We start from the raw sequence: 23,800 nt of genomic DNA, 5'->3' as shown, positions 1-23,800 counted from the left end.
TAATTTCTGATTTCAGCTTACTTCATTTCTATTCCCAAATAACAATATAAATCTCTACTATTTAAAAGTAGAAACAAATTTCCTGAATCTATTATGAATTTATTTATGATGGGTAAAAGGACTTTTAGTTCTGATTGTCTCACTATGTCACAGATTGAATTGTGTCTCCAAAGATATATTTCAGTCCTAAATGCCAGTCTTGTGAATGTGACCCTACTTGCAACTAGCCTTTAAAGATTGTTTTAGTTTCCTGGCTGCTAAAATAAACACAATAGGTGGCTTCAACAATGGAAATTTATTGGCTCATGGTTTTGAGGCTAGGAGAAGTCCAAAATCCAGGTGACAGCAAGGCAAAGTTTTTCCCCAAAGACTGCAACATTCTGGGGCTGGCTGTCAGAGATCCTCGGTTCCTGGCTTTTCTTTAACATGGCAATGCCTGTGGTGGTGTCTTCTCCTTTCTCTTCGAGGTTCTGTTGACTTCCAGCTTCTTGCTGCTCACCACGGCTTCTGCTTCTTTGCTCAATTTTCTTTGCTTATAAGGACATCAGCCATATTGGATGAAGAACTACCTCAATCAGTTCGGAAACACTTTAATGAATAACCCCTTCAAAGGCCCTTTTTACAAATGGGTTCATACCTACAGGACCAGGGGTTGGGAGCTGAACATGCCCCTTGTGGGGTACATGTTCAATCCTCAACAAAGATGTAACTGGTTAAGATGATATCACACTGGATTGGAGTGGTCCCCAATCCAATATGACTGGAGGCCCTTTAATAAGAGGGAAATATGTCCACAGAGACAAACACAAGAGAGAAGACCATGTGACAAGAGAGGCTGAGATTATAGTGATGTATCTGCAAACCAAGGAACACCAAGAATTGTTAGCAAACACCAGAAACTAGAAGAGGCAAGGAAGGATTTTTCCCCTACAGGTTTCTGAGAAAGTACGTGTGTTGATTCCTGGATTTTGGACTTCTGACTTCCAGAACTGTGGGAAAACAAATTTGTTGTTTTAAGCCAAACGGTTTGTGTGACAGTTTGTTACAGCAGCCCCAGGAAACTAAGACACTGTATTACCAATAAACATTTAGTAAGACTTCTTGCTCACAGATCTTTGCCTAGTCCACACCCCATAGCAATCAACTTATTATATAAACACTCTTTCACTTTGTTCAAATATTTATCAGTTCTAAATAACTTGCAACGTTGGGTATTCTTTTATTCTTTCTTAAGTATGAAATCCTTAAAGGAAATTTTCCATTTCAGTGAGTAATATCTAAAAACAGTAGAAAAGAAATAGAATTGTTCACCTTAATACTTTATCAGAATAAACACATTATTTCCATTAAACTTTATCTTTCAGTCTGAGTCCCAGTTGATCCACGGGTCCAGAGGTTCATTCCACAGGTCAATTCAGTCCACAGGCCATTAGGGCAAAATTAGCCATCCTTGCCTGGGCCACCCAGCAGATTCTGGGAGATCATCTGTGAGAGCTCATTCAGATATATAACGTCCCAGTGAGGTTATTTCACCTCTCAATCATTTGCGCAGGACCAGCGACATAGCTTACAAAAACGAGGGGTCTCTTATTCAAAACGTATTAAGACTCTGAAGATTGAACCACAGAGAATTAAGCCAGGCGAGGGATCCTTCTAAGCCAAGGGGTCCTTTAATAATCAGGTTTAACGTTCTCAACAGGCAAGGTCCACTCACGATCAGTTTGGTTAAATCAGAGAAGAATGAAATCAGGAGAAGATCTGCTGTAAATCATCAACCAGAAACCAGAGTTCAGCTAACGTTTCCGGAGGAAGAGGGGAGAGAGCAGGACACTTACAGAGCTCCTACTACGTGCCCGGCCCTGGAGGCTCCAAACGTGATCCTGGCTAAGTCCATTATCAAGGAGGTGAACTGCAGAGGCGTGAGGGGGCTGAAAGACGGGAAATTATGCCCGGGTTTCTCAAAAACTGCAGTCACACGGAGACCCTTTCCTCGAGTTAGTGAGGTCAGACCTAAAGTTTAAGATCGCTTAGGCCAAGCTTCAACAGTAGAGCGGAGCCTTACTCCAAACGCCTTCTGGGCCGACCCTGAGGGAGCCGCACGGGAGAAAACTCGCGCGCCCGCAGGAGAAAAACGTAAGCGGAGACACGCGCGGGCTGCCGGGAAGAGCGAAGCAAGGGAGGGGGAAGGCCAACGAGGTCGGCCAGCAGGGGCGGACCCTGGGGGCGGGGCGTGCGGTGGGCGGACCCAAGGGGGGAGGAGCTGACGGAGAGGGCCGAAGGAGGAGAGACTAAGGGAGGGTGGGCCTGAGCGACCGGGCGGAGGAGAGGAAGCCGGGGAGTGGGCGGGTCTTGTGGGCGGGGCCGAGACGACGGGGCCGGGAGTGGGCGGGCCCTGTGGGCGGGGCCGAGACGAAGGGGCCGGGAGTGGGCGGGCCCTGTGGGCAGGGCCGAGGCGATGGGGCCGGGAGTGGGCGGGGCCCATGGTGGGTGGCCGCGGCAGGCGTAGCGGGGCGTCATCTTTTTCCTCACACCGCGTCTTCCTTGCCGCCGCGCTCTGAGGTAAGCTCGGATTGGGGCAGAAGACTGGCCGTCCTCGGCTTGTCTGCGTCCTCAGGCTGCGCCGGGGACGCGGCGAGGCCTGGTCAAGGCGGACACCCCCGCGAGTTTCTCGGGCGCAGAAGCCTGGAAGGCAGGGCGGCGCACAGGCCTGGGCCAGTTCCGGGGTGGCGTTCGTCCACAGTCCCTTTGCTTCCAGCGAGCCTTCAGGAAGGTGCAGCCCGGGGCCTTCCCGTTGGCCCGAGCGTCCGCCGCTTGACCGACCGTCCTCCATTTTCCCAAGACTTTACGCACTTTGCAGCAGACACCGCCGCGTGGAGTAGATCGTAGCCCCGTGCGTGCGGAAGCCGAGGCCCCAGGGCTTAGGTTCCCAGCGAGGACCTCGTCTCTGGTGGGGCTTCTGCCCGTGGAGCAAAGGCCCTCGGGGCCCTGGGAGTCCTGAGGTCGTTTCTAATGGGGCGGCCTTGAGGGCCTCCCTGCCGCGGGAATCCCAACTCAAAACGCTTGTGTGCGCATAGCAGCAGGCTGCTTCCAGGCTCCACGTGCATTAGCAACCTGGGTCCCCTGTGGCAAAGATGGTATTAAGATTCCGTGTTACAGACGGGGAGGGGCAGCTGCAGAGAAATTCAAAGACACCAAGTAGTAAAGGGTGAATGAAAGCATTTGAACCTGGAGGGCCTCTCGCGAGTCCGCTCTCAGTCCTTACTCCAAGGTACTGAGTAAAGCCATCCAGTAGAAACATCCGGGCTCTCTTTAATTATACATAATTAAATTGAAATAAAAATAGATAACGGAAAGTGAGGCCAAAAAGTAGTGGTGAGGCAGTTTTGAGAGCCAAATGAGAGTGTTTAGAATTCCTGGATGCTACGTTTATTTTTTTCTCAATAAAATAGAAATTCCTATGTGGGCAAGCTGGGTGAATGTTTATGAATGAAAGAATACTATGCTACTATACTTAGACGCTAGTAAAATGAGGCCAAGGATATATGGAGTTTTATTCATCGGCAACTTGGAAGAAAATTATATAATTAATTACATTTGTCTTCATTTCCAGTGATTTATTGGTTCACAGCTACTAGCCTGACCTTGAACAGGATTAACTCTTTAAACTTGTAGGAGGAGGTGGTCATGCATTTCTCAGCTGCTAATTAATGTGCACTAGCTACTCTAATGTTGTTTATGGGGGAGCAGATGTAGCTCAAGTGGTTGAGGACGTGCTTCCCATGTACCAGTTCCCATGGGTTCAATCCTCAGTACTTCCTAAAAATAAGTAAATAAATGAATAGCAAATCCATGTTAGGCCTGAAGATGAGTTGTGTTTATAGGATCTGTTGAGCAGAAAGTTAATCAGAAAGCTCTGGCTTCTATGCAGCATTACTTATAGTGGGACGTAGTAGAAGGAAAGAAAGTAGGAGACTTAGGTTTTAATTTCTGTATTTAATTAGATTGTGACAGTGGGAAATCACAGAAAGGGGTCAATTTGAGACATTTCATATGTAGATTGGGCAAGATAGGTATGAGTAAAAAGGGAGGCAAAGAAGTAGGAAAGATATTGGTTTGAAGGTGGGAGATACAAGATTAATTTTAGATGTATTGAGTATTGGTGACATACCTTGTCAGAAGAGTCCAGCAAGAAATTTTAATTCTGGAAATACTGTTTGAGAAAGATTGGGTCCAAAAGATTTAGGTTCTTCCACCCAGAAAATGTAGTTGAAACTTAAGGAATGGGGTATTGGGAGAGCAGACTGGAGAGAAAAGGAAAGGGAGACGGAAGGAGAAAGACAGGGGAAGAACCAAGATTATGTATTTTCCCTGGGAATGTAGTGATGGTCAGCAGTTTGAGATGTTCAGCTGCAATCCACTAGTTTTGGGAAGACCTCTGTAGGTTGTTAAGAGCCGGTTGAAGTGGGGGAAAATGAAGAAATGGACCAATGTCCAAGGAATCTGTGAAAGGGAACAAAAACACATACATAGAACAATTTTGAGACTAATGGGAAGAAAGAAAGATGGGTAAAATACAACACAGATTTCTGTAACTGGGTGACTTTAACTTGAATAAGTAAAGGGAAGAAGAGTAAGATTTGACAACTTGAACTTTTGGGTACTGAATGCTTTGTGAATGAAGACAACTTTCTTTAATGGGATTTGCCTGACTGGCTTGGCATGTATCATGCACTGAGAGAAACTTTCTTCTCCAAAGAACATTAATAAACTAAATTTAGGAAAATTGTGTAACTCCCGCTGGCACTGTGGACTTTGGTTTTTTGTTCTGGGTTTTCTGGAGGGATTCTTTTTTTTGTTATTTTTTTTTTGTTTTTTTGTATTTGTTCCAGCAGCTAATTGAAACATCTCTGTCAGACAGATGGCACTTAACCTGTGCTATGAAAGTTTCCATATATAGGCCACATTTCATACTTTGAAGTAACTTTTAAAATTTATTAGGAGAAAGAAAGAAAGGGAGGGAGGGAGGAAGGAACTTCGTAGAAATCTTAGCAAAGGTTTTTGACCAAGAACTTTGTGGCAAAGTTAAGTATTAAGGTAATTAGACTAAGGGCAAGTGAAATGATGGTGCTGTTTCATCAACTGAACTTTTCCGTGCTGTCAAATCTAGTGTAGACAGTCACCCACCAGTAAAAGAAAATGTCTCTGTTGAGAATGCATACATGTACAGTACATGTCAGTATATCCTTTGTTATGAAAAAATACATTCCATTTATAAACCATCTGGTTTCTTTTTCAGGATTCTCTACCCTTTTTGCAGACGAAAAAGCAAGTAGCAATTGGACAGGTACATTTAAGGTTTATATGTTATCTGAAATTGAATGAAAAGTGTAATAACTTGGTTTAAAACATTTGTTATTTTTCACATAGGAAAATTTTTATTGAAATAAAATCTTTACTAGTATTTCATAACTAGTTTCTAGCTTAGTCCTATTTTTTTAAATTAAGCATAATTCTTTTTTTGATTTGTAATTGAAGGTTATTTATAAAATAAGTGGGTTGTTTTTTTTTTTTAAGACATTCTACCAATTTAAGAAAATATAACCTTGTTTCCTTTGGCTAAATGAAAAATACTTGGCTTTGGATTCAATTAAAGAACATTCAAAAAGCAGGGAAATAGACTAGCTGTTGTTTATTAAAGTAGCTGATTAGCAAAGTATAGAATGATTAACAAAGGCCAGGTGCCGTCAGAGGCTGCATCTTCCCAAAGTTGATGTGAAACACCATTCTTCCTTGAGTTCTTTTATGCTGCTGGTTAACTCTAGGGAGAGATTGTGGTAGACCTGCTGGGTTTGGTATAAACTGTCAACCCCACTTCCCACTTTGGTGGTCATGCCTAGGACAGCTAGGAGAGGTAGGAAGAGAGGCACTGCCCTAGAGATTATAGGCAACAACAAGACAAGCGTATGCTAAGCAAAATGAAGATAGTACTTAAAAGAGCTATTTTCTTTATCTAAAAGGCACATTCATTAACTACATAGAAAATGAATTAAATTTTCCAGGACTTTTACAATATTCAGTATACTGCATATGATCTAGAATAGAAGTGATATTATCATATTCATCAGGTACATAGATATAGTACTTAATACTAATCAATGCATAAGTTCCTCTTTGAGCTGCAGTTAATGGATCTAAGCTCTAGGTTTGCAGTACTATATATGGCTCTCCAGGGTAACAGGCTATAATGCCAATTGTTTAAGATCTTCTCACATTTCTTTGGTAATTATTGCTCCACCTGGTAAGTCCTTCACACAGCCAGCAAGCTGCAGCACTTTTGGCTCTTGGAGGGAAACCCCAGTGTTTCACCAGCCTGGTGCATAGCACCCTTTACTGTGAAACAGAGCCAGTCTGTAGTTAATGCCCGTTGTAAATCTGGCCATATTGAGCCATTGCTGGGTGCTGCAGGAGTCCAAAACTGCAGCCTACTCTCCATCCACTTCAGGAGGCTGTCTAGATGTGGTCAGTATGTTTATTGTTTTAGGGGTTTGTAGCAGTTTGATATAATTTATGAATTCCAAAAAGAAATATTGGATTATGCTTGTAATCTGATCTGTACCTGGGCTTGACTGAGTTATGATTAGGACTTTGATTCCCCACCCCTTGTTGGGTGGGGACTCACATGGCAAAGGGGAGAGTGGGAGCTTTTGATGTGAGGGTTTCTGATATTAGAGTTTTTATGTTGGAGTTTGATGCTGAAGATTTAAGCTGGAGCCCTGGCAAGTAAACCCGCAGAGGAAAGAGAAGCCAGCACCAGGAGGAAAGGAACCTTGAACCCAGAGAAAAGCAAGCCCAGGAATGTAGGAACCCAGGAAGCTTGAACCCTCACAGATGCAGGCAGCCATCTTGTTCCAAATAGACTTCGATGAGGGAAGTAACTTATGCTTTATGGCCTGGTATCTGTAAGCTCCTACCCCAAATATAACACCCTTTATAACACCCAGCAGATTTCTGGTATTTTGCATCAGCATCCCTTTGGCTGACTAATACAGAATTTGATACCTAGGAGTGGGGAAGTGCTTTTGCAATTACTGAAATGCTGGAATGGTTTTGTAAATGGGTAAGGGGTATTTTTTTTGAGGAATTGTGAGATGCTTGGAAGAAAAGACCTACAGTGCTTTGAAGAAACTGTTGACAGCAGTATGGATGCTAAAGAGACTTTTTATGATGCCTTAGAAGTAAATAATGAAACTATTATTGGAAACTGGAGGAAAGGTGATCCGTGTTTTAAAGTTGCAGAGAACTTAGCAAGATTAACTCCTGGTGCTTTATGGAAGGCAGAATTTGAAAATGGCAAGCCTGGGCATTGAGCTGAAGAAATTTTCAAAGTAAACTTGGAGAATGCAGCTTGACTTCTCCTTGCAGCTTATAGCAAAATGCTAAACAAGTGAGATAAGCTGAGAACTGAATTGTTGGGCACAAAGAAAACAGAAACTGATTCTGAAAATTCCAAGCCTCTGGAAATCAGGCTCCTAGATGAAAGTGCCCCACTGGGGGACTTAACTGAACTTGGAACTTGTAAATCAGGATGGAAGATGGAGTTATGTCAGAAAGACTTGTGGAAAGTCTTACTGTCTGATGGCTTGGACCCCTTTTTCCTGCATGCTAAAGCAACAGACTTTTTGCAAGAGCTTTATGAACAAAACCACTGTGAGCCTGGAATAAAAGGGATATGGAAAGGAGAGATTGAAGGAGAAGCAGCTTTAAGAGGAAAACCATGGAAGCTGATATCTGGAATTAGGACATCACCTTGGGCCAAGAGAGGAACCCCACCTATATGTACAGAGAGGGTGAGTTTGCCCCAGCAGTTCAAGAGGGTGGATGTTCTCACCTGATGTTCTGGGAGAATTTTGATGCCCCAGGGTACAGAGAGGGTGGAGCATATTCCCCAAGGATTAGAGGGGTTAAGGTCAACCGCCTCAGGTCTGAGAGGGGTGGACTTGTCCCCCAACAGTTAGGGAAGGCCAGGTGGTCAACTCATTGCTCCGAGAGGGTTGAGCCTATATGCCAAAGGTTAGGGGGAATGTTGTCTTCACATCAGTTGCTAGCAGGATTAAGACTCTAATCCAAAGATTGGGTGAGGTGTGGCAATCATCCCAACACTCTGGAAGGGAGAGGTGTGGAACTTGGTTGACACCCAAATGCTTGATGAGGGTGGAACCAAGAAAATGGCAGTTGGGCAAGACTCTGGAAACAGTAGATTCCCATAAGGCCCCAAAGAGAAGAAACCATCATCTTAAGAATGATTCTCAGACTTTGAAATCGAATAGAGGATGCCCTACAGGTCTACTGAACTGCAGAGAAACTGTAACTCATGTTTCCCTCCCAATTTCTCCTTATTGTAATGAAAATATTTATCCTTTTTCTATCCATTTGTGTATTGGAAGGAGATAAATTGTTTTGTAAGTTTCAGAGGTCTATAGCAGACGGGGCTTTGCCCTAAGACAAACTGTATTTCTTTAAATTGATTATGATTTAGTACTAGCATTGTAACTGATTTAAGGCTTTTTTGAATATTGTAATGACTTTTGGAATTCAGAGGGTGGAATGTAGCAGTTTGATATAATTGATGAATTCTAAAAAGAAATATTGAATCATGCTTGTAATCTGATCTGTACTTGGGCGTGACTGAGTTATGATTAGGGATTTGATTCCCCACCCCTTGGTGGGTAGAGACTCACAGATAAAAGGCATGGCAAAGGGCAGAGTGGGAGCTTTTGATGCAAGGGTTTTTGATATTGGAGTTTGATGCTGAAGACTTAAGCTGGAGCCCCGGCAAGTAAGCCGGCAGAGGAAAGAGAAACCAGCACCAGGAGGGAAGGAACCTTGAACCCAGAGAAAAGCAAGCCCCAGGAATGTAGGAACCCAGGAAGCCTGAACCCTCACAGATGCAGGCATCTATTCTGCTCCAAATAGACTTTGGTGAGGGAAGTAACTTTTGCTTTATAGCTGGTAACTGTAAGCTCCTACCCCAAATAAATACCCTTTATAACACCTAGCAGATTTCTGGTATTTTGCATCAGCACCCCTTTGGCTGACTAATACAGGGTTGTAGTAGCCAACCTAGCCAACAAGTCAAATGGAGAGGCACCATGCAGTGTACTGGGGCCTGGTTTGAATGTACAAGAGAATTTGACAATACTGAAATCTGTCTCTCTTCATTTTTATATACTTTCTAAACACTTCCAGGGCAATGTATAACATATCAAATGAACTTAACTATTTTAATACTTTTCACTTTTATGCCTTTACCATGATTATGTTAATTAAAAAGTATTTTAGCAGTACAGTGAAAATTTTCTCCACTATTTTATGAAAACCTATGATTCCCAATGGAATCAAGGTTATCTTCCCCCTAACACCACTTAAAATGCAGATTGTGGTGGCTTCTGATACGTTTCCCTGTTAAGAAGTTACTTTTTGTTATTAATATCAATCAGATTATGTTTCTAATTAATAATGGCTTTCTGGAATTAGCCATTTAAATACTTCAGGTTAGAAAATGCTTTTGCAAATTTCCTATAATGCTAAGTTACTTCACTTTTAAATAAGCTTATTATACTACTTTATCCATTTAAATCTTGTCTTACGTTCCTCATTCTATTCTGTGAAAACTAGTCATTTCACTTTAGGACAGATCTATATCTCAACACAAACTTAAAATTTCCATCATTTTAAAGGCATTTATATAATATTAACTCTTAATTACAGTTAAGATCATTATATATAGTCTGATAAGTTTTCACTTTAGAATAAATTGGCCACTTTTGTTTATTAACTAAGCAACTGAAACTTTTATTAGTAACATTAGCATTGCTAAGTTTTTCTGTCTTTCCAGAAGTTGAACTAATTCCATATGATTTCTTTTATACATCAAATCCAATTGTAAGATAGTATTGACAGTTAAAGACTCATTTTTTGGTTACTTTTTACCATTATCCAATTTGTGACAGTGAACCCCAAATCTGATTTATGAGTTCCTAGGCATGAGCAGCCTGACAAAGTAAGTGCAGATTAGAAGGTAAGAGGGAATTTTGCACACTTACTTTAGCATAGGGAAATACCTGACAGAAGCCATTCTCCAGGAACTTTTTCATCTTAATTGATGGCTTTTGTGGAGGTTTCCTCTTCTACAGCGGAGAGATTTAGTAAAGGGCCTAGGTCTTGATTCCCCATTCACTCGCCTTATTAGGCACAGCTGAGGCTAGAGTAAACTGCAGCGGTAGTTCAGGACCAAGTAAGTGGCTCCTGTGTTAAGAAATTAAGACTCATAGCTGCCACATCAAGGGTCATCCGAGGCACCACCTCGTTGATGGTTCACAGTGACTTCAGGCCCCTTCTGTCTTCCCCTGGGGCAAGCCCTGGAGGTCTGGGTGGAGAGGCAGCTTGGGGCCAGGTTCCTGCTGACATGGACTCTGGATTCAGTTAGCCCTCAGGTGATGGTGCCTTTAATGGCAGCTGCTAAAAGGTGAGCCTGGCCAGAGCCTGTGCCTGCCACTCCTTACCTTCTCCATCTTGGTGGCATGATCTCGATTGTTGGAAACTGAAAAGGCTGCTTTTGTAAGGGAGTTCATGGAAGTTTGGGGGGCCCAGGGAAAGTTTTTACAGCTTTCTATGGATATCCGAGGCAGACTAGCTTTCCTAGAAGATAGGAACTACCAGAGGGTATTTTATTGCCTCTACCAGCTTTCCTTGAAATAAGACTGGGTTTTTAGATTCTGCCTCTGAGTAATTTCCTTGAGCTTTTAAAAATTGACCACTTTAGTAATGGATTTCCTCATCCCCTTGAGGAGACATGACTACTTGGTCTCTGGCCCTCAGGTCTACCTGTCCCCTTCTTTCCTCTTACACAGATTTAGCTGGAATTTAGTGTTCCATGAAGAACCCATTCTTGGCTGTACTCCAGCCCCAAGGTGTGGAAGGAGAAGAGTAGCATCTTCCTTTCTAACCTTCCATCAAGAGGCAGGTTATCCCAATTCCTGAGAAGACCCCACAATGGGGAGTCAGCTGGAATGCTGGAGAGGCAACCCATTATCCTAGGGGAGGATAAGTGCATTCATCAGTCTTGGTGGAGTCCCTTTGCTAGACCTGACTGAACGGATTGCTCACCGAGCCAGCATCCTGGAGGTTGGGAGCGCTGCTCGCTGTCCTCATGTTCCAGGGATCGGGAGTCTTATTTGCTCTGGGCATCCCCAGAGACTTAGAGGTCTTGGGAGACATCTGGGTCCAGTTCCCAGACTGAAGCTTCCAAGCAGGGCTTTCCTACTAGGAAAGAGAATGGCTAGGGACCTTTCCTTTGGCCTGCTCTTACAGAGATCTTAGAAAGTGGCCATGAGAGAGAGCTTATTTTTTGGTCACTGCTGGGAACCGATTTTTGCAGTTAAACTTGATGTTAAGCAAAGACTGATCTGTAGCTTGTAAGGTAAAGAGCCTCAGAGTCCCCAGAGGTAATGGATTAACAGGAATCTCAGGGCTTCCTAGGGGCTGAGTAAGGGGTGAGAGTGTTGGGCACAGACACAGGAGGGCAGAGATAGGCTTTAATTAAAAACTCACCAATCTGAACAAGATGGCAGTGGAGTAAGGCACTCCTAGAGTCAGCTCCTGCTACAGGGCAGTTAGTAAACACCCAGAGCTCTCTGGAACTGGCTGAAGCACCTGTTTGGGGGCTTCAGGAGGCCAGAAGGGCAACCTGCCACATCCTTGAAGGAATGGAAGAAAGATACTGCCCATCTGCAGAGAAGACTCATAAGTAGAGTCCTCCACACCCCGGAGGCCAGTGCCCATCCTCCTTCCACTGGAGGCACAAGCTGCCTTGGGAGCTGTTCCGTGGCTGGAACTGAAAGCTCCACTTCCCAAAAATGGGGGAGGAAGAGACAGATGGGCACCAATTTCAGCTATTGATGAATAAATTCATCAGGCTAAAGCATAATCCTGAGAACAGCTGAAGTTTGAGCCTCTCCAGGTCAGAAAGGGGCCAGGAGCCGCCATCTTAACTCTGCACCTGGCACAAGGGGAAGCGGGGCGGACCGAGAATCCCATTGCTGGTGGGGACCAGCTTCTTCCCACCCAGATCAGATGGCAGCTCTAGCCTAGGCCCCAATGCTACCTCTGACAGGAAGAAAGCTGCAGGGACCTGCACCAGCCTCTCCAGGAAATTACCAGCCAAGCCTCAGAGGGCAGTGATTGTCATACTCTGGTGGTGCAAGCCACCCCAGGAGCTGTTCTGTGCTGGAATTGGAAGCTCCATGTCCCAAAAACAGGGAAGGAGACAGTTGGCTGCCAATTTCGGCTACTGATTGGTGGACTCAGATGGCTAAGGAATAACCCTTGGACCAGCTGGGGTGTGAATTTGTCTAAGTCGGAAAGGAGCCCATTGCTGCCATTTTGACTCCACCCCCAGCATGAGGGGAAGCCAGCCTGAGCAATATCACAGTGACCGTAGGAACTGAATTCTTTTACCTGGATCACCTGCAGGCTTTTGCCTGCAGCCCTAGCCTAGGCCTTCAATCCCACCTCTGGCAGGGAGGAGGCTGGCTAGTTCAGCAACACTCTATCCAGGTAACTAAGGGTTCCTTTGGCTGGCACAAACTGAATAATTAATAGTCTACTGGGGCAACTGTGGTCATCTTGGACCTGCACTGCATAGATTGCTGCCCACACCTGCAGCTCCATCCATGCCCCAGGCAGGGGAGAAAGGGGCATGAAGCTTCATCAGTCTCTCTGGGCAACCACAGTCTAGGCCTGCATGACTTGGATTATTCCACACAACTGTGACTCTGTCCCTACCACTGGGAAAGGAGAAAGTTGGGAGAAGCTTCTTCTGTCCCTGGGGCAATGAGGCCCACAGTTTATGGGCCTCCACAGTTTATAGCACCAATTACATCCTTGGCTCCTACTTCACAACCAGCAAGGGAGAAAGGACAGGAAGCCCTAAACTAAAGAGAAAAACTTCACCCAGAATAAATAATAATCCAGATGTGAAGACACCAACCAAAAATTACAATCCACACCAAGAAACAGGAAGCTATAGCCCAGTTAAAGGAAAAAGATAAGCCTCCAGATGACCTAAAGGAGTTGAGACAACTAATCATAGATTATCTCCTTAATAAATTCAATGAGATGGCTAAAGAGATTAAGGATTTTAAGAAGACACTGGATAAGCACAAAGAAGAATTTGAAAGCATGCATAGAAAAATAGCAGATCATATGGAAATGAAATTTGTTTAAAAATTGGAACCATTTAATAGCAGATTTGAGGAGGCAGAAGAAGGATTGGTGAACCTGAAAAAATGGCCTTTGAAAGTGAACATACAAAGTAACAGATGAATAAAAAGAAAAAATTGAACAATTCTCAGGGAATTAAATGACAGCCAGAGATGCACAAACATATGTGTCATGGGTGTCCCAGAAGGAGAAGAGAAGGGAAAAGGGGCAGAAGAAATATTTAAAGAAATAATGTAGAAAATTTCCCAACCCTATTGAAGGACACAGATATCCATGTCCAAGAAGCACAACATACTCTCATCCAAAAAAATCCAAATAGACCAACTCCACGACACATACTCATCAGAATGTCAAATGCCAAAGACAGAGAATTATGAGAGCAGCAAGAGAAAAGCAATGCATAACATATAAGGGATACCCAATAATTTTAAGTGCTGATTTCTCACCAGAAACCATGGAGGCAAGAAGACAGTGGTCTGATATATTTAAGATACTATGAGAGAAAAACTTCCAGCCAAGAATTTTATATCCAGACAGTCTTTCAAAAATAAGGGCAAGATTAGAATATTCACAGATAAACAGAAACTGAGAGAATTTCTAAGCAAGAGACCAGATTTTCAGGAAATACTAAAGGGTATGCTAGAGCCTGAAAAAAAAAGGGAGGAGAGAGAGACCTGGAAGAAAGTCTAGAAATAAAGATTATATCAATAAAAGTAATTAAAAGTGTCAAAAGAGTGGTGAAAATAAATATGATAGATAAAACTCAAATAGTCTGGAATAAACTTAACCAACGTTGTAAAGCACTTGTATTCAGAAAACTGCAACACAATGTTAAAAGAAATTTAAAAAGTCCTAAATAACTGGACAAACATTCCATGCTCATGGATTGGAAGAGTAAATATCATTAAGATGTCAGTTCTACTCAAATTGACAAACAGATTCAATGCGACCATGATAAAAATTCCACCAGCATTTAAAAAAAAAAATTGAAAACACTATTAGCAAATTTATTTGGAAGGGTAAGGGGTACTGAATAGCCAGAAACATCATAAAGGGAAAAGTGAACCCTTATCTCTGGACTTTAAATCATATTACCAAGCTATAGTGGTAAAAACAGCATGGTACTGACATAAAGACAGATACATAGACCAGTGGAGCCAAATTGATGGCTCAAAAACAGACCTGCACATGTATGGTCAAGTGATTTTTTACTAGCCTCTTAAACCCACACAGCTCGGAGAGAACAGTCCATTCAGCAAAATGGTGCTGAAAGAACTGGATATCTATAGCCAAAAGAAGGAAAGAAGACCTCTATCTCACACCTTATCCAAAAATTAACTCAAAATAGATCAAAAACCAAAAAATAAAAGCAAGAACCGTAAAACTTCTAAAAGAAATTGTAGGACAATATCTTCAAGACCTGGTGGTAGGTGGTGAATTCTGAATGGAGATAAGTACTGAGATGGACTACTGTTGTTTAATATATGTAGAAGTTTTAATTAGCTTTACTGTAAAAGTGTGGAAATGTATAGAATGGATGGTAAAAATAGTAATAGCTAGTTTATAATAGGGATGTGGCTGAAAATGGTAGTCTAGGAATGGTAATGCCAATTGACAGAATGCTAGAAAATAATCTAGGAACTGAATAGTAAACCAAGTGGTGAATGAGAATTGTGGTTGATGGTACAGATGCAAGAGTGTCCTTTGTGAGCTAGAGCAAATGTATATCACTACTGCAGGTTGTTGGGAACACATGGGAAAAATACAACTGGAATGACCTATGGACTGTGGTTAGCAGAAATGATATAATATTTTTGCATCTATGCCCAAGATGTACTTTTGTTGATAATGGGGCAGTATGGAAAATGTGAGCCAAATGTATTTTATGGACATGGTAACAATCGGATGATATTATCTTATCTGTAACAAATGTTCCACCACAGAGTGGTGTGTTGATAGAGGGGTGTTGCTTGGGAATTCTGTGTATGTGCATGATTGTTTTATAAGTTTACAACTTCTGTCATAAAAAATATATATATTTTAAAAATAATAATAAGGTGTGTTGGGGGAAAAACACACCATTGTAAGATAAGGACTATAATTAATAGTAAGATTTTGACGATATTCTTTTCTAACTTGTAACAAATATCTCACAATACAAGGTGTTGGTGGAGGGTTGATGTATGGGACCCTTGTTTGATGTTATGCATGTTTGCTTTGTAAGGTCACAACTTTTACTATACACTTAATTGTTTATGTATGTTCATATATAAATGACATAAAGATAATAGGGAGGGTTGGGGGAAAATGGTTGGTAGTAATGCTTTGACAATGCTCTTTAGTCATTAGTTAACAAGGTTTAACAACAATATAAAGTGTTGGTGGTAGGGTGAGTTATGAGAGTCCTATATGGTGTTATATATGTTTATTTTATAAGTTCACAACTATTACTATACACTTGTTTATGTATGTTTGGTTTATATGTTTGTGTGTGGGTGATATGTTTCCATAAATTAATTAAAAATAAAACAAAAACAACTCACCAATCTTAGTTGAGTATCAGGGAGCATTACTTGCCTCTTTGTAGCAGATATGTTAGCTGAACCCTGCATTCTGGGCTAGGTTCCTGGCTATGTCTCATAAAAGAATTTAAGAACACACCACAGGGCAGGCAAGGGAGTAAAGAGTTTATTAAGAAAAAATAAAAGAAAAACAGTATGTATTTCCAGACATGGTTGCTGCATGCTGCAGGGTAAATCCATGCCTACCTAGTGAATTTTAAAAGTATTGTTGATCTGAAGCAGGGGTTCTTAACCAGGGGTACACAGACCCCCAAAGGGTCCATGGAAAGATTTCAAGGGGTCCATGAGCCTGAATTGAAAAAACTCAACTCGATTAGATGTCCAACATGATACGCGTGTTGCCTTGTCAAATACTGCACCAAGGTTTAATGTTCTTACTTAAGACAAACAACAGTCTGCACCTTGGCTTGTCTTTAAAAAATAAAATTTAACTTTAACTTTCCTATATTTTGGATGTATTGTATTATTATTTAATGTGTTAAGAAAGAAAAACATGTATAGTATTTTAGCATGTTTTTTATTTTAGTAACTCTATTTCAATATATGTAACTGATTTCCTTTACAATTTTATTTTATGCATTTAAAAACATTCTTGGGGGGACATGTTGGTACGGGTGTGATGTTTATTAAATAATACACAGTATAGTGTGGACTTGGTATGATTTTTATTTTGATGTAGCGTGTTCTGAGTGTAGTGAATAACTGCCTGCAAAAAAGATGGATAAGGATGCAGAGATAGTTTTATGATGCCATAAGAAAACTCGAATTTCTAAACATTTGCCGAAAATGACCACTTGAACACATGTTGAACCGTGTTAGGTTATCATGTATTGAAATTATGGGAAAGTTTTAAAATATAACTTTGAATAATCCTAAAATTTAAAGACATGCCAGTGTTGTGTTAAGACCAGCTCAACATAAGGAACGGCTAGAATGGGAGGCGCCACAGAACTTAAGAAAGAGACACAAGAATTAAGAAAAGATGGGAATAGGGACCTCAAAGATTCAAGGACTAAGAGCCTCAACCCAAGCTTCCACATCATATTTATTGAATATTTCAGGGATGGGAGTATAGTTACTTTTTTATTCTTTAGATAACATTATGCCAGAGCAATTGTGTCCACATTTTTCCTATGTATACTGTGCAAGGTTTAAATGTTTCTGCAAACAATTATGGGTTGTTCAGGACAGTGTTCCGTACTGAAAGGACCTGATAGTCTAAGGTCGGTACCCTCATTTGCATTATGTAAACATTGTAACCTCTGGCCATTTCTCCACATTTCCCCCTTTTTGTTTTTGCCAAGTAATGAATACAGCTAAGGCGGTTTCTTGTATTAATCCCCAGAGGGTGTATAGCGTGCATCTGAGAACTAAACACATACAAAACAGACAGGAACAGATAATTAATATACCTCCAAAAATATCCCCTCCCTAACTCTTAATCCATATCATAGGGTTCAGGGATTTTAATCCATCCACAATTCCTATCATAGTTTGTGAGGCAGGAAGCAGTTGGAAGTGAGCATGTTGAACGCTTGTTACTTGGACTTGTAATTGAAAAATATCCAAGCTTAAATTGTCTCTATGGCCATGCAAATGACGTTTCACTGCTTCCCAAGGAATATCATTGCTATTATATACATAGGGGATCATACAAAAATCAGATATATTCCGATTGCATTTTAGGCATAAGTGCATATTTACAGTTTATAATTCTTCTCCCAAGCTCAAGACTGCATTTTATACATAATCCATAACTGCAGTAGAGTATATAACAACAAACAATAAGACTTCCAACTAGCAGACATTTAATGAAAAGACTTTCATTTCTTACGGGCTTGAGATTCCCAACCAGCAAAGCGAGTACTCCATCAAAAATGACCTAATTTTCCCCAATTTGTATAGTTTGAGGCATAGGCAACAACAAATTATTATTACTTCCCCTCTTGGACTATGGGGCAGCTGGCACTTTAACTCATAATTTCAGTGCCTTCATTTATCTTGCTGTTAGCATCTTTGCTGGACCTGGGGCCACAACTCAGTGCTGAATTTAAACTTAGTCCATTGTTGTGAGGGTTCATTTTTTAGGCAGAAAATAATGGATGGCTTGTTATGAGTCCCTGATGCAGTGTCTGCAGCAATGAAAGCATACCTCATCCCTCCCAAGAGTAGGAGGGGTCCGATGTCACCGTCATTGGAGTGAGCATGAAGGACACTCATGGGTGATGTCCATGAGCTGTTGGCAAGTAACAGGCAGCTGAGTGTGCTGGACTAGGCACCACAAAGTTTGGTATCTGTGATGTTTGCCTTTCTGGTGGAGCCACTCTGCTGCTTCTCAGGTCTCAGTGGTATGGCTCTGGATCTTCATGAGGGCATCTGCCTCAACAGTCCTGAAAGGGATGTTACAGGAGTAGGCAGGGACGTGATAAACAGTTACCTGTCACTGCTGGCAGGCGTCCCAGATGTTCTTCCACAGATCTCTCCACCAGAGAGGGTGATTCACAACAGTCCATTGTTTCTGTCTTGTTTTTAGTATTTGTAATCCACCCCTAGATAGGGATGGCAGTCTTCAGAGTGACCAGACACTGTTGGGTTAGATCTTTCACTTTCAGTAGGGCTTCCTATGCTGCACACAATTGCTTTTTTATATTGTACTTTTGGCCCCTTCCCAGAATTGTGACTAAAACCCAAAGGATGCTTGTTTAGAATGTTGCCTTTGCCACAAACTCCACCCAAAGCCAATATTGGTAGTGGCCACATCTAATTCACAGGCTAAGTCAATGTCCACCTTCTCCTTTTTATTTTTTATTTTTTAAAGCAGGCCTGCTGGAGGTTCTCCTACTCCCATGAAGGACTTTTCCCAATTAACACATACAATGGTTTTAGAATTTGAGCTAAGTGAGGGATGAAAGATATTTAGTATTCCAACAATATTTCAAACTCCATTAACATGAGAAAACATTGTACCCTATCAGTTACAGCAGAGGGTATAGTTTTTGTCTTACCCAACTGAACAACATTTAAGAATTTGATAGAGCAGCAGGGACCTTGCAGCCTGTACCAGTTGTTTGCCTATTTTAGGCTCTTAAGATACTATTGTCTCTGATGTTTCTTTTAATTCTGAAAAAAGGATTACTGGTTAACATAATGGCATCGGTAGGGTTTCAGCCATTTATTTCCTCTACCTAGCCAGACTTTTTTGCCACCATGCCAGGGAAGATGGTTGGGCTATGCACACAGCCTTTGGGAAGCACTGCAAAAGTCCATTGTTGGGTTTTCCACAGATAGGGGGATGCAGGTTGGCTTGGCCATGATGTGGACCATTGACCATGAGGTGCAGAGGTGCCCAAAGATGTACTTACCAAATGCAATGGATGTGTCATGATGATGGGAACGAGTGTTGCTGGGGGGGAGAGGTGGGGTGGGGGTGGTGGGGTTGAATGGGACCTCATATATATATATATTTTTAATGTAATATTATTACAAAGTCAATTAAAAAAAAAAAGAAGATACTAAAGAAAGTCTTAAGTTTTAAAACAAAGTGATAGTGACACAGTTGGATATTTCTTGCAACAAACTAGCAATATTTGGGACTGCTGCATACAGCAGTGGTGTTACTTTAATTTACGATGTGGTTGTTTTTGTGACATTTTTTAAAAAAATAATTACAACCATGATTAACAGCATTGTACTTTTGTCTAATATTATACTTAAACAATGGTAAATTTCCAGGAATTTTATACACTCTTTATTAATATGAACTTTACTCATACAACTCTAATTAACAGAGGGTTATAGAATCCCTTTTAATTTTATAATACTTTTAAACACTTTCCATTCAACTTACAACATATTAAAGGAACTTAACTATTTTATTACTTTAATTTTTTCAAGGTAAAAGAACAAATCTTTTGTAATAGTTTGGAATAAAAAGATACTTTTCAGGATTTGACTTTGAGAAAGCAGGTTTGAACATTATCTTCCTTTAAAAGTGACAAGACTTGTTTCTTTTTAAAACAACCAAGGAAACAATAAGGTTAAAGCACAAGAAGCTATTTTGATAAAACAGACTTTCTTTGTATGCTGATTATTCAGGAGAAAAACTCTTTATAAACTTTTACTAAAACAGGTTAATGACTTGAGAAATTTGAGAAATAACAAAATTTAACTTTGTATTAGTATACTATTTGATACTAAAGCTTTTAAAACATTATAAATAGGCCTATCAAATCTTACTCAACTTTAACCATAAAAATTCCTTTTCCATGAACCTTCTTCATTTTCTGTATTCATTCAGATTTTGTTCCACATTCTACTCTTTCTTAATAACCAATGATTTTATCTTAGGACAAAATTATTTTCTGTTTCCATAATAATAAAAACACATTCTATACACCCTATATACATAAATTACCAAAATGATTTTGGAAACTATACACCCTACATACTTAAGTTACCAAAATGATTGTGGAAACTGTCTCCAGTCAAAACTTTTACAACATATAATTACCATTAAAATAATGATTCATCTTGGTTATATGCAAGATGTATAAGATATATAGAAAAGATATATAGAAAAGATATATAACTTTTCTTTATTTCAAATACCTAGTAGCATGCAATACTAGAAACAGTCTTTTAGAAACAAGTTGGCAGGGGAGGCTGACTGCCAACATGTTTTCCTGTTATAAAATTACTTGTTATTATTAATTCAGTTTTTGTTTAATAATGACTTCTTGGAATTAGCCATTTAAACACTTTAATTCAAACAATTCCTCCACAAACTTCTTATAATTATTTATAACCATATAAGCTATAATTATTCTATTTTAAGACAAATTTCACTTTCACAGAACATATTCCTTTACTTAATGTACCACAGTACCTTCTACAACTTGCCATATACATTCAAGTTTTGTTCTGCATATCTCCATTTTGATTTTATGAAACTAGCCATCTTATTTTAGGGCAAAACACTTTTTTGAACAAACTTATTAAATTTCAATCAGCACTCCCACAAACTTTTTACCTTCTTTAATATTCATTTAAGTTTTACATCTTTCCTTTTATCCTGTGAAGAAAAATAAACTCATTTTAATTTAGGCAAGAACTATTTATTATGAAGAGACTTATAGTAATTTCATTAACCAAGACTTACAATTTTTATCATTGTAGAGATCTTATTAACATTCAGACTTACGTATTAATAGAAGCACTTAAATTTAATTTTTGGCCATTCGAATGGAGTTCTTTTAGAAATTTTTATCAATTTATATTACCATCTGAAGGTATCAAAATATACACTGACACTGAACAAACAGAAAAACACAAAAACAGTTACAACATACCAACAGAAACATAAAGTTTACAATTTGACTCATAATTCGTACTTTTTTGGTATAGCTGTTTTTAAGCTCGCCATCATTTCACATCTTAGATTTTAAGATTCCCATGCTGCTGACAACAACGGAAGTGGCCAGGGAAGGACGTGCAGCAGGTGGACACAGAGAACAGACAACTGGGGCGGGGTGAGGGGGGAAGGGAGAGAAATAAATAAATAAATTTTTTAAAAAAAGATTTCTTCTGGAATACATGTTGCCTATAACATTCAAGCTTGTTCTTCAAAACACTTTTACTAGTAATCAGCAACCAGTTAAGATAACTTGAACAGCATAAATATAGTTAAGCTTTTATGTAGCAGTTTAGACAGGCAGTTAATACACATTTTTTAATGTGTAGTCTTTAAGACTACACTGAGACTTGAAGTTCAGGAGTAAGCTGTTGATTCAAAACTGAAAATTCCTTTTAGCACCTTGATAAAAATTTTGTACTACTTTTATTAATTTTGCTAAATAGGCCCAATCAGAATCAGCATGGAAACAAAACAACACAGATGTTGCCATGTTTTCCTCCTCTTCCAGAGGTTTAATTCTATCAGCATCCACTAGCCCACAGCCACATTATCATGTAGGCAGCAGGGATTTGCACAGTTGCTGCCAGAATATTTTCCTTATCCTAGTCAACACTTTCACAGAGAGTTTTCTTAAAGCATGATTTCACTAACAAGGGCCTTATTTAGCACTTCTGCCTTGCAGAATGTTTTATTTGTGAGTTAACCTTTCCTTGCACAAGTGGCTCAACATGGTTTCCCTCCATTCTAGCCTGCAAGATTCCCTTTTGTAAAGAGGATAATTTATGCTGGATATTTCTAGGCACAGGTGTAAGGGGGAAGAGACGGTGACCAGCTTCCTCAAAATTAATTAATGGAGAGGGTACAGGCAAAGATAGTTTAGAATCAAAACCTTTAGAAATTATTTTTTTTCTTCATCTTCTTCATCATCTGTTTGTAAAGGTTCTAGGACAGACTTAATAATCGTCCATGTAGGCCAGATAGTAAGAGGAATGGAAGCCCCTGGAACATGTAATTTTTTAAAAATTCCTTACCAACTCATTCCCAATCAGTTAATTCTAAAATGCCCAATGTTGGGAACCATGAACAGTGAGCCTCAACAACCTGTAAAAGTTCCATAATATGGGACCCACTAGCTTTAGCTTCCCCAGCTTTAAGGAGCTGTTTCAGGAGACAGAAGGACGATACTTAGTTGTACTATCTCCATTTCCCATTGTAACCCTGTTTAAAATACCTGAGGGTGTCCTTATCAATTAAAGTCTTCAGGCTCAGGATCCTCGCTTGGGGCTCTGCGATGTTACACCAATTTTGGTATCGCTCCAGTGATCCTTCTATTCAAGCTTTCAAGTCCCACTTTGGCATCAGATGTTGAGACCAGCTCAACATAAGGAATGGCTTGTAGGGGAGGCACCACAGAACTTAAGAAAGAGACAGAAGAATAAGAAAAGATGGTAACAGGATTCAAAGCCTCAAGGAATAAAAGCCTCGACCCAAGCTTCCACATTTTATTTATTGAATATCTCAGAGGTGGGAGTATAGTTACTTTTTTATTCTTTAGATAACATTATGCCAGAGCAATCACGTCTACATTTTTCCCATGTATGCCGTACAAGGTTTAAATGTTTCTTTCTGCAAAGAATTCCAGGTTGTTCAGGACAGCGTTTTGTCCTGAAAGGACCTGATGTTCTAAAGCCTATATCCTTATTTGCATTATGGAAACATTTTAACCTCCGGCCATTTCCCTACAGTGTTGAGTGTCATAAAACTATCTGCCACTACATCCTGAGAAGGAGTCCATGGTTTTCACGTGACTGGCAAAGGGGTCCATGGAACAAAAGTTAAGAACCCCTGATATAAAAGTTGAGTATCACTTCCTCTTCAAAAACTTGAATTGGATAAGTAATTTGACCTGGTTTGGCATATAAAAAGGTACCTGCTTCATCTTAAGTATTCAATGAATATTAGCTGTTACTATTATCATAATTATATTGGCATGTCATTTTCCTTACGTTCAAAATCAGCCATAATTGAGCATGCCACTTTCTTGACTTTGACTTCTTTTTGTCCTTGCCAGTTAGACTATAAACAATTTTTAATCTTCTAAGGTTAAAGTAATCAATTAGTAGCTTGAATTATTTACATTCAGCTCTTTCTTTCAAAAAATCGGGCAGTCTCTACAACAGAAAAGCTTGTTAATAAATGACTGATAAGTATTAAAGTTTTCTAAAGTAGGTAGCAAATTTATGTGTGTCTAAGTTCATTTCTTAATATTGTGTGCCCACAAAAATAGCATTTGAAGAAACAGTTCAGGTGGAAACAGTTGTACATTCAAATAATTTTTCTCAAAACAGTTTTGTTTCAAGCTTTTCAGGACCTAGTTCTCTAGAAATTAATGAGATCAATCTTCATTAAAAGGAGAAAATGGCAATGGCATTGAAACAGATTTCCAGCAACAAGTGCTTTGGAGGATTACAGAAAGTGTTTGAACATGACAGGTAACTATTAAAAGTTATAAAAATTTTAGATA

General features: G+C 40.1%; 1 protein-coding gene and 1 long non-coding RNA gene across 7 annotated transcripts in view; one reads left to right on the top strand and one right to left on the bottom strand.

The window, feature by feature from the left end:
* Positions 1-280: 280 nt before the first annotated feature.
* LOC131273467 (uncharacterized) lies at positions 281-2,192 on the bottom strand. Its single transcript, XR_009180705.2, has 2 exons — positions 1,312-2,192; positions 281-989 (listed from the first exon to the last, which is right to left on the bottom strand). It is a non-coding gene; the product is annotated as an uncharacterized lncRNA (long non-coding RNA).
* Positions 2,193-2,457: 265 nt separating this feature from the next.
* Positions 2,458-23,800, top strand: part of LOC101446776 (S-formylglutathione hydrolase) — a 43,523-nt gene continuing 22,180 nt past the window's right edge. The window contains exons 1-4 of one of the 6 annotated variants that reach the window (XM_058276697.2): positions 2,458-2,559; positions 5,297-5,344; positions 23,022-23,132; positions 23,689-23,768. In XM_058276697.2, the coding sequence (XP_058132680.1) occupies positions 23,100-23,132; positions 23,689-23,768 (113 nt within the window). In that variant the 5' untranslated portion in view covers positions 2,458-2,559; positions 5,297-5,344; positions 23,022-23,099. Of the gene's footprint in view, positions 2,560-5,296; positions 5,345-23,021; positions 23,133-23,624; positions 23,769-23,800 lie in introns of all 6 variants that reach the window. The other 5 variants (XM_058276694.2, XM_004472865.4, XM_004472864.4 and 2 more) reach the window with 5 other exon arrangements.

Source organism: Dasypus novemcinctus, chromosome 15, assembly GCF_030445035.2.
Source record: "Dasypus novemcinctus isolate mDasNov1 chromosome 15, mDasNov1.1.hap2, whole genome shotgun sequence".
Taxonomy (NCBI): domain Eukaryota; kingdom Metazoa; phylum Chordata; class Mammalia; order Cingulata; family Dasypodidae; genus Dasypus; species Dasypus novemcinctus.
The sequence above is the reverse complement of the archived record's forward strand: the minus strand, read 5'-3'. Positions and strand labels throughout refer to the sequence as shown.